This window comes from Lepidochelys kempii, chromosome 2 (assembly GCF_965140265.1).
Source record: "Lepidochelys kempii isolate rLepKem1 chromosome 2, rLepKem1.hap2, whole genome shotgun sequence".
Classification (NCBI taxonomy): domain Eukaryota; kingdom Metazoa; phylum Chordata; order Testudines; family Cheloniidae; genus Lepidochelys; species Lepidochelys kempii.
Genome location: NC_133257.1, coordinates 184,566,809 through 184,583,091, shown reverse-complemented (window position 1 = coordinate 184,583,091; position 16,283 = coordinate 184,566,809). Strand labels below are relative to the sequence as shown.

The 16,283-nt window shown below is 41.8% G+C and overlaps 1 protein-coding gene across 2 annotated transcripts in view; it reads right to left on the bottom strand.

Moving 5' to 3' along the window:
• The window catches only part of DCLK3 (doublecortin like kinase 3), a 55,467-nt gene that overhangs the window by 32,194 nt on the left and 6,990 nt on the right, over positions 1–16,283 (bottom strand). For both annotated transcript variants that reach the window (XR_012157454.1, XM_073333011.1), the window contains exon 2: positions 7,256–9,132. Coding sequence is in view for 1 of the 2 variants with exons in the window: in XM_073333011.1 (XP_073189112.1) it covers positions 7,256–9,132 (1,877 nt within the window). In the remaining variant the exon portion in view is untranslated. The remainder of the gene's footprint in view (positions 1–7,255; positions 9,133–16,283) is intronic.

Below are 16,283 nucleotides of genomic sequence, written 5' to 3'. Positions count from 1 at the left end.
ATTTGCCTTTTTTCCAATCATCCAGGATCTCCCCAGAGCACCACAAGTTTTCAAAGATAATGGCCAATCGCTCTGCAATCACATCAGCGGAGTCCCTCAGCACCCTCGGATGCATTATATCCGGCCCCATGGACTTGTGCATGTCCAGCTTTTCTAAATAGTTCTTAACCTGTTCTTTCACCACTGAGGGCTGCCCACTTCCTCCCCATACTGTGCTGCCCAGTGCAGCTGTCTGGGAGCTGACCTTGTCTGTGAAGACTGAGGCAAAAAATGTGTTGAGTACTTCAGCTTTTTCCACATCATCAGTCACTAGGTTGCCTCCCCCATTCAGTAAGGGTCCCACACTTTCCCTGACCTTCTTCTTGTTGCTCACGTGCCTGTAGAAACCCTTCTTGTTACCCTTCACATCCCTTGCTAGCTGCAACTCCAATTGTGCTTTGGCCTTCCTGATTACACCCCTGCATGCTCAAACAATATTTTTATACTCCTCCTTAGTCATCTGTCCAAGTTTCCACTTCTTGTAGGCTTCTTTTGTGTGTTTAAGCTCACTGAAGATTTCCCTGTTAAGCCAAGCTGGTCACCTGCCATATTTGATATTCTTTCTGTACATTGGGATGGTTTGTTCCTGTGCACTCAATAAGGCTTTTTTAAAATACTGCCAGGTCTCCTGGATGCCTTTCCCCTTCATATTAGCCTCCCAGGGGATCCTGCCCATCCCTGAGGGAATCAAAGTCTGCTTTTCTGAGGTCTAGGGTCTGTATTCTGCTGCTCTCCTTTCTTCCTTTTGTCAGGATCCTGAACTCGACCACCTCATGGTCACTGCTGCCCAGGTTGCCACCCACTTCTACTTCCCCTACAAATTATTCCCTGTTTGCAAGCAGCAGGTCAAGAGGAGCACAGTCCCTAGTTGGTTCCTCCAACACTTGCACCAGGAAGTTGTTCCCAACACGCTACAAAAACTTCCTGGATTGTCCGTGCACTGCTGTACTGCTCTCCCAGCAGATGTCAGGGTGATTGAAGTCCCCCATGAGAACCAGGGCCTGTGATCTGGAAACTTCTGTTAGTGGTCCAAAGAAAGCCTCATCTAGAAAGAAGAAAGCCTCCTGGTCTGGTGGTCTATAGCAGATGCCCACCACGACATCACCCTTGTTGCTCTCGCCTCTAAACTTAACCCGAAGACTCTCAACAGGCTTCTTCTCCAGCTTCATACTGGAGCTCTGAGCAATCATACTGCTCTCTTACGTACAGTGCAACTCCTCCACCTTTTCTCCCCCGCCTGTCCTTCCTGAACAGTTTATATCCATCCACGACAGTGATCCAGTCACGTGAGTTACCCCACCAAGTCTCTGTTATTCCAATCACATCATCGTTCCTTGACTGTACCAGGACTTCCAATTCTTCCTGCTTCTTTCCCAGGCTTCTTGCGTTCCTGTACAGGCACCTAAGATAACTAGCCGATTGCCCTACTTTCTCAGTATGAATCAGGAGGCCTCCCCTCTTGCACTCTCCTCCTTGAGATTCCTCCCGGTATCTCACTGCCCCGCTTACCTCAGGGCTTAGGTCTCCATCCCCCAGCAAACCTAGTTTAAAGCCCTCCTCACTAGGTTAGCAAGCCTGCCTGTGAAGATGCTCTTCCCTCTCTTTGTTAGCTGGATCCCATCTCTTCCTAGCAATCCTTCTTCCTGGAACAACATCCCATGGTCAAAGAATCTCTGACACCACCTGTGCAACCATACGTTTACTTCCACAATTCGATGGTCCCTACCTGGACTTTTTCCTTCAGCCGGGAGGATGGATGAAAACACGACTTACACCTCAAACTCCTTTATCCTTCTTCTCAGAGCCACATACTCTGCAGTGACCTGCTCAAGGTCATTCTTGGCAGTATCATTCATGCCCACATGGAGAAGTAGGAAGGGGTAGCAGTCCGAGGGCATGATCAGTCTTGGCAAAAAGGCACTCCATCACATCCTGAATTCTAGCTCCAAGCAAACAGCACACTTCTCAAGTTTCCTAGTCTGGACAGCAGATGGATAACTCTGTCCCTCCGCTTGGGAGCGGTGGTCATGGAACCCCCATCCCTAGGACAATGCATCGCATTCCAGTCGATGGGGTCTCCCCTTCTGATCCCTTCCCTTAGATGACTCTTCCAAACCATTCTCCGTCATAGTACCTGTGCAGACAGCCTGAAAACAGTTTCTTTCTTCTATCTGCACTGGGGGTTCATGGGTTCTCCTCTTTCTTCTTCTGGAGGTCACATGCTGCCAATTTTCTTCCCCGGGCTGCACTGCCCTCTCAGATTCTTCAGCATGCCGTGCCTGCAGTACCAAACGCTGACTTCTACCCAGAAAGTCTTCCTTTTCTCTGCAACGCAGGGTTGATACTTGGGTCTCTCGTCCTTTAATCTTCTCTTCCAATATGGAGACCAGCTTGCACTTTGTACAGATGAAGTAACTTCTATCCTCTGGGAGAAAGACAAACATGACACATCCTATGCAGGTTCCAAAAGCTGATTGCTCATTATCCATATTGTCTTCCTTCTAAGAGCCTCTTCAGATATTATATTTACTGCTCATAGAAGCCTGAAAAGGCAAAAACTCTGTGGGAACTCCCCTAGGCAAACTCCCTCTCTTTGCTTCTCCTCGGTTCACAGCTCACTCCGTTTGTAGTTGGCTCGTTTTGTATAAGGCTGCTGGCTCGAAGCAGTTGCCCCGGCTCAAAGCCTTCCCTCCAATCAACGACTCAAGGCCCACCTGGAAAAAAGCACTCCCAATTCACACTTTTCAAACAAACCACCACATGGTCAAACAATCACACTTTTCAAACAAACAACCACACCTCCCATTCCCCAAGTCCTGGAAGTTGTCAGGGAATCCAGTATGAGGACAGGCTCTGATAGTCAAGGAGAAAACAGAAACACTGTAGGGTTCCAACACCCGCAGCAGCACTCTTTGTTTAAACTGAAGAGACTCCCCTCCCCAGGACCCATTCCACACCCCATTACCTGCCAAATGCATATGACAATGGGATGAGACCATTAGCATGGGTTTGACATCTGTCATTGCTAGTCTTCAATTAACAGCACTTTAAGATTACTGGGAGCAGTCCCTCCTATGCCATTTTTTCAGTCTGTCTGAACACTCAGGGAAACAGTACTATAATTGGTCACATTAAAAGGTCAGAAAGTTAAAAACTATTTCTTGAATGTATTGTGTTTATAAAGGTGCTTATTGGACAGCACATAAGTGCCTTACAAAAACCACCCCCACAAAGCATTATAATTAGAAATAAAGATCAATCGGCCCAAATAGCATATCTATCAAAAACTAAGGTTCTACCATAAGGACAAATGCAAGACCCAAGAGACAAGCAAGTTCCTGGTTAACATGAAGAATGGGAAAAGAAAAGGGCTTGGCAACTAAAGAAAAAGGAAAGCAAAAACACCAAATGACAACTGACATTCTGCAGAACCTGACAAATTAATAACAAAAGTTTAAGCTCAACAATAGCACAGTTCAAGACATTTATGCCTGAAAGGACAGGTCAGCCTCTATGCTTCATTCAGACTTTGTCCTCTCTGCCAAGACTGCCAACAAGGGAACTAATTAGTGCCAGTTGTGGTTGCAGTTTTTGAGATGTGGAGCATAAATTCATTTCCTACAGACTGACAAGCAACCATCACTGTAACTGTAAAAGTTTAAGAACTATATATTTAAAAAATAGCCATGACCTCAATTTCAGCTCCTTCCATAATACCCCTATATGTAATACTTCTTTTAACATTGAGTTTTAAAATATTGTGGCCACTATGGATTGATTTGTTTGTTTAAAAGGAATTTTTCCTTTTTCCTTGCAAGGCTCTCATAAATATGAGAATTTCAAACAGCCTTTTACAGCAGTATCTACAAATACACAAAACAATATTGGAGGTTCCTAAACTCATTTGTATTAATAGCCCATTCAACCTCTTGAATGTGATATGATTGATATACCCAGTTACAACCAGCTGAGGTGGTTTTCCATCTGTGGTTTTCCATCTGGTCAGAATTTTGGAATATTGGTGAGTTCCAATTGGTGAAGAGTACAAAATGCATGACCAGCAAGACAGTATCTATTATAGGTATTCAGCCACATAACAGTAGAAGGCCTCTAAAACACAATTTTGTAAACAGCTATTTCTCATTAGCTTTAAATATCCATGCTCTAATCCGAACAAATATCTGCCGAACATTAGGCAAGTTTCTCTTCATAAAATCTTCTGTATTCCATTGGACCTTATCTGTATGCAACAGGGTGGCCAACATGAACATGTTAATCCTGTAAATGTTCACTAGGAGACAGATTCTCCATTACTTTGCACCTTGTGTAGTAATTTATACCAGTACAAAGTGGGTGTAAAGTGCCAGAAAATCTTTGCACTGGGATAAGTACCTACACACACGCAGGGAAATGAAGTATCAAGCCCCAAGTATTTTACCAGCATTGATGTAATTCTGGTAAAGTTTGGAGGAAGGGTCAAAACCTGGTTCATAATGGAAAACTAGCTTCAGAAAGAGTGCACTTGAATTCTGTAAGTGAAAAGAGAGGGCATTTCATGATGCGACACATTTCATGATGTGACAGGTTGGATCACAGAAACCCCCTTGGGGCTGCCAACTGATGTGCCAACACTACTTCTGCCCATGCTTTCCCTGCCAGCTTGGGACTCCAGCACCCTGTCTTGCTGAGCCAGACACACCAGTCTGCTCCAACACAGACCCAGGGTCTGAACCACATGCTCCAAAGCTGCAGACTTAGCTGAAAACAATTTAAGAAGTGTTCCCGTCTTTAACACTCAGATGCCCAACTCCCAATGGGGTCCAAACCTCAAATAAATCCATTTTACCCTGTATAAAGCTTATACAGGGTAAACTCATAAATTGTTCACCCTCTATAACACTGATAGAGAGATATGCACAGCTGTCTTCCCCCCCCTCCCCCAGGTACTAATACATACTCTGGGTTAATTAATAAGTAAAAAGTGATTTTATTAAATACAGAAAGTAGGATTTAAGTGGTTCCAGTAGTAACAGACAGAACAAAGTGAATTACCAAGCAAAATAAAATAGAACACGCAAGTCTATGTCTAATACAGTAAGAACTCTGAATGCAGATAAAAACCTCACCCTTAGAGGAATTCCAGTAAGCTTCCTTTTACAGACTAGACTCCTTCTAGTCTGGATCCAGCAATCACTCACACCCCCTGTAGTTACTGTTCTTTGTTCCAGTTTCTTTCAGGTTTCCTTGGCGGTGAGAGGCTATCTCCTTAGCCAGCTGAAGATAAAATGGAGGGGTCTCCCAGGGGTTTAAATACACTTTCTCTTGTGGGTGGATACCCCTCCCTCCCCCTGTGTAGAAGTCCAGCTACAAGATGGAGTTTTGGAGTCACATGGGCAAGTCACATGTCCAGGCCTGACTCAGAACTTACAGGTAGCAGCCATGGTTCATATGCTTCCTTGAACGTCCTCAGGTAGACTTCTTATGTGCATTGGAGCCTTACAAGATTCATTGTAATCTTGTAATTTAAGTGTTTCGTGATTGGGCACCTAATTTGCACATTCCTTTCTCAAGGAACTGACCAACTGCTCTACTAAGGTTACTTGGAAATCAAGCCAGTACACAGCCAATATTCATAACTTTGAATACAAAAATGATACATGCATACAAATAGGATGAATAGATTCAGTAGATCATAACCTTTACAGAGATATGCTACATGGCATAGGTAGCATAGAACATATTCCAGTTATGTCATATATATATATATATATACACACACACACACACACACACACAAACATTTTTCCATAAAGCCTTATGGGGTGCACCATCACACATGCCAAAATAATAGGGTGTGCAGGCCCTGCTCAAGGCAGAGCATAGAAATACACTTCTCCACACACCCAGCTGCTTCAATCCACATCATGTCCTCCATCTTTTCTCATGCAGACCAGATCCCAAGACTGAGACTGACCAGTACTCCTGAGACTGACCAGTACTCACCAGAAGCCAGTCCCCACATTGTCAGACACATCCATCTGGGTTCCAAAGCAAGCCCTTCATATCTATCCCATTCTGTCTGCCCACAGGCTACTTCCTTCTTTGTCACACTGGACATACTTTCATGAGACGCATATGTTCCTTTAGGGATTTGGCTTGTAAGGAGTCCAGTTTTTTTCCTATGTTCCTTTTCTACCAGATAGAATTAGAGTTGTTCAAGACATGCAAATACAGCCATCTGTGGTTTTCCATCTGGTCAGAATTTTGGAATATTGGTGAAGAGTACAAAATGCATGACCAGCAAGACAGAATAACTCACTTTTACCACCTTGTACAGGGCATAACCCAAAGCTCCAGTCATGCAAACACTTACGCACGTGCGTACATGTAATCACGAGTCATCCCATCGACTTCAGTGGGACTGCTCACATGCTTGAAGTTAAGAACGTGTGTAAATGTTTTTGGCTTTGGGTGCCAAGTTAGAATTTTGCTCTTTGGGAGGAGCTTAATACTTCAGCTGACTTCAGTACCATACTTCACAGGACATATATGTTTTCATTTCAGGAGACTTGTCAATCAGTGAGTAAATTCCAGGTGCATGAAGTAAACAATTGCATCATGCACTTATCAATAACAGGCATAATCCTTACAACATTAGAAATAACCATACAATTTCCAATAGAGGACTGGAGTGCTGGACTGAATGATATAGCTGCAATGGAGAAAGTGACCTTCAATGGTTGAATGGGCATTATTTAATAATTTTTGGTTCACATGTGAAATGTTTTATGATTCAGAGTACACTTCAGGCAAAATGTTTGAGCTTCTGTGCCTAAAAATATGTCCCTAAATAAGAGGCCTGATTTTCAGAAAAACTGCAAACATTCAGCATCCCTGAAAGTCAGGGCACAATTAGTTAGGTGCACAATTGCAGGCATCTACACTATATGGTAGGCCTCTCTGTATTTGTGCTAAGGAAACTATAATACTGATTGCTCTTCACCTTTGTACATGTATTTCTTTGAAAATGATAACAGTACAGTGTGTATCTTTTCCTTACTACTGGATTTTTTTCTGTACTGTACTTGTTTAAAAGTTAAAAAAAATTACATATCTACAACTCTCCACCCACACAAAAAAACAAAACAACAAAAAACAAAAAAAAAACCCACAATAATTTCTGGACAGATGCAACATACTAAACTTCAGTACTTACCAGAAGATTTTCTGGTTTCAGATCTCTGTGGACAATGTTCTTGCCATGAATATAAACTAGAGCCTCACACAGATCAGTTATCATGAGAGCAGCATCGTGCTCAGTGAACTTTATGCTCTCTATGATTGCATCAAATAGGTCCCCTCCTGGGACATACTCCAGGATTAGGTAGATCTCAGCCTCAGTTTCATACACCTCAATCAAGCTCACTATGTTGGGATGAGAAAGGCTCTTAATGATCAAAATCTCATTTTCCATCATGTCCTCCTTCCCCTTCAGCTTGGACTTATCAACAATTTTCATGGCATAGTTCTCATTGGTGTTGCAGCACCGGCACTCTTTCACAATAGCAAAGTTCCCATCCCCAATGGTTCTGCCTATCTCATAATAGCTCTCCACATCAGCTCTAGTATGGACATTTCGCCTCAGCCTCGTGCTTTCAAATGCTTGTGGCTTTTTTTCATCTTTGTTAGCTTTATGTTCTCCCATCTTTTTCATCCTTGTCAATTCATTCTCTCCATGCACTACATTCTCTTCCCCTCCAGCACCTTCCTCTTTTGCCTTCCGCACCTCTTTGCCCTCTCCCTTTGCTTTTATAGGCTTCCCTGCATCTCCTTGACAGTCCTTCATTAACCAACAACTTTGATTACTTCTGGAACTGCTTCTATTCTCTTTCTTTGCTTCAGGAGCCACCTGCAGAGCTTCCATAGTATTTTTCTTTATCTTTACTAACTCTTTGTCATGATTCTCATGCCTTTCTGGATTCCTTTCCTTCTCCAAACTCCTTTTTTGGTTTTCTAGCTCTTCATTAACACTCCTTTGTAAGGGTTTCCAGCTTTTTCTACAGCCAGTATCCTTCCGTTCAACTTCCTCACCTTCTAAGGAGTTTTCTGAAGACTTCCTACAATTCCTTATTTTTACATTCCTTTCTAAATTATATCTCTGACACATTCCCACATTCAGGTCTCTGCTCTCAAATGAAACATCAGCCTGCCTTTCCCTTTGTAGTTTTTGCCTGAGCTGTCTCTCTCTGTGACACTTCTCACATCTCATTATCTCATCTGAACTCTTTTCTGTTTCATTCTCAAGACTTTTCTCTTGATTAAAGTACCTTTCTCCTTCTCTGGCTTGTCTAGATGGCTTCACATCTTGCTCTCTGCCCCAACTCTCTCTGCCCCATTTTTTTTTGGCCCTCACCTTTTCTTCTTGCCTGGTCTTAGGTTGAATTTCTCCTTCATGCCTGGCTACTAGTTGGGAAGATATGGCATCATTGCCATTCTTGGCAATCTCTGTCTCAAAGCCACTATCCACAGCTTTGTCACACAGCCTGCTCTTAAGTTTTTGGGACTGTTCCAAGTTTTGTTGAATTATACCAAGAGCATATGGGCTACTGGGATAAAGTTCTTGCATTACCACTTCAAGGTTCTTCAAAGTCAGCTGTTCCCTTCCCATAGCAATGAATGCATCACCGTCTCTGAAGAAATCAGAAACACTTCTTATTTCTCTGCCTTTCAGGTTGTAAAGTTTTCTCACACGATCGTTTTTCCAACGTGGAAATCCCAGAGCTTCTGAAATATCAGCCATCAGCTGTTCAAAAGTCTGGACAGATCGCCTGTTCAGAAGCAATGTGATCTTCCTGAGTGTGTGTCCACTTGGTTTCACCACTGTAACAATCCTCGGCTTTACAGGGCTATTCTCTGAATGGATAGTGTGAAAACCATTCCGGGGGTTTAAAAATGGGGAACTATAACTGTTTGCACCAAAGAAAGGTTTTCCAAAATTTCCACGACCGATGGGTGGACAAGTCCCTTGTAGTCTCCTTTGTGTTATCCTTGAGCTTATGCTGTTTAAAGTGTGGTCAAACAAGCCTCGGTGTCCTGCAACAAATATAGAGAATGCAGATTATTCATTTTCCATCAGAGGAAATTTCCAGTTAACAATTTTCTACACATCAGTATATATAACTTCTGGAAGTAAAGCTAAATTCATTAAATATTGTTGAAGTGCTTTGAAATCCTTTGATAGAAGGCAGTATATACTTGCATCTCCAACAGTATTTTCATTTTTGTGGTAAGGGTTTCACCACAAACACACACTCTCTCACACTTCATTCTAACAAGAATGGCAAACTGGAATTTTCCTATGTAATATATTGAAACAAATGAAATTTGCATTCTACTCTTCTATAAACAGAGTTTTGCACTAATTGCTTGTAAAACTACAGTAGTATAAAATTATTACTTTGTGGTTCTAAATAACATCAAATGATAATAAAAATAGTTACATTTTATCATTTGAAGCAACATACCATTTAACATGTATACTCCATCATGATATATCGCTGAGAAATATATCAAAATTCATAAAAATATATCTTTAAGAACTCAGAATAATCACTTACAACCTGGTATTTGGTATGGTTCTGAAGGCCTCTTCCAGACAAGGGTATACTCACTCTGTACTGAAATCCTACGTGGAAACCTTTCAAGTGTGGTCGCAGTGTTTTCAGTAAACAAGATCTTTCATGAATTTGAGAGAGAAAAAAACCTCCCAAACCAAATATTAGAAACCAAGGAAATAGTGAGTTATGGTTGCTTGTCTTTTAAAAAAAGATCATTTTCTGAAATGTTTGTCTGTGTTTCATATTTGTCTGTCTCAACTGGAATGTAAACTTTTCAGAGCGAAGATCTTATTTTTATGTGGTTGTAAAGTGCTACGTACACTCATTCAGATACCATAGTAGTGGCGACCCTATAAATACCTACATAGGTTCGGTGTAGGGGACTCCATAAAAAATAAAATCCCCATAACAAGCCCCTTTAAGGGCTGAGGCCTAGATGTGGATGGAGAACAAAAGATTCCTGGCTTCGGGTCAGAAACGGGCACCTCTACCACCCTGACAGAGAGAGGCCAGAAGCTGGGTGCGCCACCCAGCCCTCTGAGCACCCTATCGCATGGCCTATTCAACATATTTGTAGCCAAAAGGATCAGACGTTAAATGGGAGCTATAACAATTACTGGACAGTGAAGATAGAAAGTCCAGTATCCAATCTTTTCAGTCGTCCAGATGGTTCCATCCTTTAGACACAATGTTTCAAACATCCTTCTTTACCTTTCTCTCAAATCTCCATTTTTTTCTGCAGCATTCAGGGCTCCAGTCTTCAAGTGCTGAGCATTGTGACCCCAGCCAGCAAGGCACTTCAACCTTTGTCTAACTGCAGAGGAATAGTCCCATTGACTTCAATGGGTCAAGGTCAGAGTGTTTAGCACCTTGCAGGTTTCAAACCTATAGTGCAGGGGTGGCCAAACTGTGGCTGGCGAGCCACATGCAGCTCTTTTACCATTAAAGTGCGGCTTGTGGAGCCCCCCCGCACACACACACATTCTCCACCTACCAGGCTCGGGGGGAAGCTCAAAACCTCTGCCTTGAAGTGGGGTGGGGTGATAGGGGCTTCTGCCCAGTGGGGAGGGGGGCCTCAGGGCTTCAGTCCTGCAGGGAACACTTGCCAGGGGTCGGGACTTCTGCTATAGTGTTTTGCTTTTCATCTTTGGGACCATCATCTTCAATGTGTTAAACTATGTATCTTTATTTGTTCCTTGCATTAACTCAGAGTAAGTGAAGGAGAACATGACCCCTTTCCTAAACCTTGGGTAAAAGGGAGAGCCATTCTTAAATGGACAGTATTTCAGCATCCTCCGTTTTCCCTAAAACGGCCCACCCGAGAGGCAATGTGAAAAGAAAAGAAAAAAAGAAGTTTCTCAGCTGTAATTGTGGCTCAGCAATGATGGTTTCAGCAAGTCACTTAGCTTTCTGTCTCATCATCTTCTCCATCTGTAAAATGAGAGGCTATTTCTCCTCGGCAGGAGTGTTGTGAAGAAGTATTAATGTCTTTCAGGCTGCTGTAAAGCGTTATATAAGTGCTATGCACTACTAATGCCCAATGGTGTACTGGAGAGAGTTATTTTTGTCTTCATTTTATAAGCATGATGATGTCCTGGTTATTGAAAGGTCAATGTGCTCTACAAACTCTTCAGCCGTATGTATTTATATTTTATCCAGAACGGAAGCCTACTATGAATGTATGTAACTCAGATAATATATTAGTTCTCTGAAATAAGAGACAGAAAAAGAACTGATGCTCTCCTATAAATGAAGTCTAAACCATGCTGGTTTCTAGGAAGTGATAAAGTTCTGAATTTCATGCACATCTGTATGTCCACACTTCCTGTGCGCACAGGCATCTGCCACTGTCAAAATGTTACCTCACTATATGGAAACAATGCAAGACAAAGTGATACAGCACATTATCCTCTTGCAGTATGAACACAATGCTGCAGTGAGAATTAACTTCTCTACAGATCATCATTCTCTGGCTTCCCACCTGTACTGCTATAAGTGTCTTGCAAAAATACCCATTTATTAAAATCCCTTGGTTAGGTTGTTGACTGATTGTTATTTTAACAAAGACTTTCCAGTTTGAACTCCCACCAAGCTGAAGCCAGGCATTTAGGAGATAATTAGATATGATATTTTTAAATGGAAGTTTCCAAGTTATGCCAAATATATTTGCTAACATTAATGTTACATATCAACATCAGGACAACTCCATAGAGGGCTCTTATCCTCTTCCTCCGTCTCTGTTGGTAACTCCACCATCTTTACTTGTCCCTCAGACTGCAACTTCAGTGCTGGTTTTTACTCCTCTCTTCCTCTTCAATTGATATTATTCCTAAATCCTGCTGTTTTTTCCCTTTGCAACATCCATCCATTCCTTATGGCAAAACTCTTGTGCAGACCTGGTTCCACCTCCCTTGACTACTGTAAACTCCCCTTTTTTGGCCTCCCTGACTCTTTTCTTCCTCCCCCACATTCCAACCAGAATGCAGCTGTGAAGCTTTTCTAACATCCCCACCGCTGGGATGATGCCCAGCCCCTCTTCAGATACTTTCATTGTCTTCTGCTCACATTCTATATCAAATTCAACTCCTTGTTCTCACTTGCAAGGCCCTGCACAAATCAGCTCTCTCCTACCCTTTTTTTCCCCCACTACCTCCCTCACCACCCTTCATTCCTTCCCTGCAGCTTGCCTGACCACAACCACCCCTTTATCTTTTCCCACTCTCTAGACCTTCTTCGAGGCAATCACCCATGTCTGTAACCCTCTTCTTGACTCTGCCTAGCATGCTTCCACCCTGTCCTCCATTATGTCTCTCCTTCAAGCATGCTTCTTACCCTAATCTTCCCTCAAAGTCAATGTATTTAAAATAATAACAATAAAACCTTTAAGAAGCATGCATCACTAACCTAAAATACCCATAAGGTGTGTTCCCTCATCCCTCTACCCTCCCGCCATATATTCTTGCAAGTTCCTCAAGTCAAGGACACTGAAATTTTGTCTGTAGAGTGCTATGCACATTTATGGCATCGTATAAATAATACTAATGATAGGGCTGGAATGAATGGTTCATCTGTGCTGGGAATTCTGTCAAACAAAACCATCAAAAGCTGAAGAGTCTACATGTGCTATTCCAGTTTGTGATTAAAACAACAAATAAAAGCATGTAACTAGGAAAATAAAAAATGTAAGCAGCTTCCAGCTTGGAAGTTCCTGAAACTGGTAACACTAAAAGAAATGTTCTGAGCAACGTCATAGCATAGTATATATGCACTCTAGTGTGAATGTGCAGAAGAGAACAGAGAGCCAAACAATATGCAAAGTGCAAAAATCATGAAATCCAGAATTTAAACTCATTCTTGTCCCTATACTTGTACTAGATGCAAAGAAATAAAGTATGGATTAAGCACCCAAACCGTTTTTGTGGGAGATATGTTGAAGTCATGGAAAACCAACGGAGAGAAAATGCATTTCTTCTTTCCATATTTATTGTGACCCATAAGTGGGTGGGGGGGGGGGGGGCGGCGGGAGCTACAAGGTCCTTAGAATCATAGAACATCAGGGTTGGAAGGGACCTCAGGAGGTCATCTAGTCCAACCCCCTGCTCAAAACAGGACCAATCCCCAACTAAATCATCCCAGCCAGGGCTTTGTCAAGCCTGACCTTAAAAACCTCAAAGGAAGGAGATTCCACCACGGCCCTAGGTAACGCATTCCAGTGCTTCACCACCCTCCTAGTGAAAATTTTTTTCCTAATATCCAACCTAAACCTCCCCCACTACAACTTGAGACCATTACTCCTTGTAAATGCTGATATGAATCTATCTTTATATGTATCACCATGGACATATACAAATGTCAATACATATCCACATGTAAAATCTGAATGTGACAGAAGGATGTTGAGGATTGATGCTGTTGGCAAACATGGGAAGGGAGCAAAGCTGGGGAGAATCAGTATTGGGGTAAGCCAAGCTGAGCACAGGGGGCCATGAAGTTCTGCAAAAAGACATGTAAAAGGTATGCAGTTCGGGGGGGTTGGGAGATGTAGACACATGTAGGAAGAAAAATATATATAAACAGTGGTGACTATCCAAATAAATAAATAACTATCTACAAGGAGACAGGATGGATGGATTGATTAAAATCGAAGTGATTTAAATCACCAATTTTAATCATGATTTAAATTAGCAAACAGGAAACCTTAATTTATATTTTGGTTTCCATTTGTATTTTTTAGTTATTTTCTTAAAGAAAAGTTTATTCTTATAGGTTGGTAATCATTAAACCATGTTGATTTGCAACTAAATATAGGATTTACACTGTATTTGGTACTACTTTTTGCTAAGCAGGAGGCCACTATATCTGTTCACATGTATTTAAGCAATTATATAACTTAACATACAGATTTTTAATTTTTTACATTTTTAGGTTAGAAAATGGTATTTTTCTTGTTTACAAGATGGCTAATTTTTTACTTAAGATTTGTGTTGAATTCTATTTGGATGGAAATTGACATTCAAGTGAAAAAGCACAAAAATATTGTTTCAGTATTCCCCCCCTCAGCCAACTGATTCCCAGTCTCCTCACCAGTTTTCCCCACCAGCCCCTTGTCCCAGTCACCATGCCCAACTAGTTCCTGCCCCCTAGCTGCCAGTGTCAGCCTCCCCACCAAATCCACCCGCAGCCGCCACCCAGCTCCCCCTCTCTTCCAGTCCCAACCTGTAATCAATATCTGGCTTTTAAGAATAATCTTTGCAACGGACATGCTATACATTTGAACAAAACTTTTCCAAGACAAATAGGCTAGTGTTTCCAGTTGTAGTGACTGCGTAAACAATACCTATGTAAAATTTACTTACTGTAAAAGGATGCCTGTGATCACATTGTATTTACATCTGACTAATTTAATACGTTCAGGAAACTTGTTATATTGTGCCTTCCCTCTTTGTGCCCCTTTCCTACTCTCTCGTACACACACTCTCTCGTATATATTAGCCTTGCAAGTTGCAAGAGTTAATAATTTACAATAAGGAACAGGAGATCAAGGCAGTATAGTTCTGCAAGATTCAGATTACATCCTACAGATAACAGCTGATGCACATTGGTAACCTGTGTGAATTACCTAAGGAAACCATGACATTTAAAGGACTGCTCTGAACTGAGTGCAGATCAAGTATGCATACTTAAGAGATAATCTCTGCCATCAGTTGCTTTCAGATAACCATATATGCAGTGATCTGTGTCATCCCTGGAACAATGTAGCTCTTCAAATACTATAGTTCTAGTACTGTTGGGACCATTGATCTACTATCTTTAGAAATAAAAGAATTGAAGTCATTTATTTTTAGAGTCCTCTTCGGATATATAAACTGACCATAAATCTCTCATCTGACCATGTAGCGGGGCCACTGATCATTTGCATTCAGATATCATTTTGTAGCTCTGCTTTAAATAAGAGTTGAACAACAACATAATCTTTCTCCTTGTTGAGATTCAGTCAGTAAAGGAAGTGGATACTCAAATTCCTAGCTCCTTTATTTGATCCAGCAGGAAAAAGCTTACATTCTGATGCCACCGTCCCCATCACCAGAAACTGAAAGGACAAAGAATGTTGAGAACGAGTGGATTTCACTCTTTTTAAAACTTATTTGATGAAATGTTTTGGATTCAAGTTAAGATTATTTTTACCCTAATGTTCTCCATTGTTTCACCTGCTTTGAAATAGGAATTGTGGATGCTTAGATAAATGAAGCAAAAGATTGCCGAGCTTTAGCTTGCCTCCACAGGTCCCTCGCTATCCTTTGCTGAAGAGATTTTATTATCTAACAGGAATGCTCTTTGTATGAGATACTTCTTCTGCTCCTACAATAAAATTGTTGTGTTTGTGCTGTGACGAAAGCAAATCAATATCCCATAAAATGCCAGTTCCGCAAAGGCTTAAGCATGTGTGTAACTTTACTTTGTGCGAGTAGTTCGACTAACTTTAAGGAGACTTCTTGTATGCATGTGTGTGTGTGTGTGTGTGTGTGTAGGATCAGGGCCTTAGATTGTACTATGTTATGACTATTCTTCTTTATAATTATTCCAAGGGGTTCTGTACTTAAAGTGTCGACCTAATAAAAATGATATTCACAGTGAAGCCACGGCTAACTATTATATGGCTTCTTACTATTTAAAGTCGCTTTGTAATACTGCTTTTAAAATATTCATCCCAGTGAAACTGTGACATGATACCTCATTTCGCTGCAGGGAAAAGCACTGCAAAGGCATAAATACTGAAACCACGATCTTGCAAGGAAGAGCCAAGAAGGAATGCAAGACATTGAGCGGAAGCATTTTTGCATTGTTTTTGACAACCCCCTCTGCACTTGCTCAGCTAAGGTGGCCCTGCGAAAACTCTGACAAGTCGCCTCCTATGTCATCCACTTCAGGCCATACTCATCGACAACAGACCGCGTGAGCAATGTTAAGAAAGGAAGGGGTCCGTGCCACATCCCAGGCAATACTTGGTCCCTGGCCCAGTCCCAGAGCCTATGCAACTCAGTGCAGCCCACTGCCATGTGACTCCCAAGGAAAGAGAATGCCATCACTGCCACGATTTTTGTTCCTACTGTGGGGAACTGACCACAA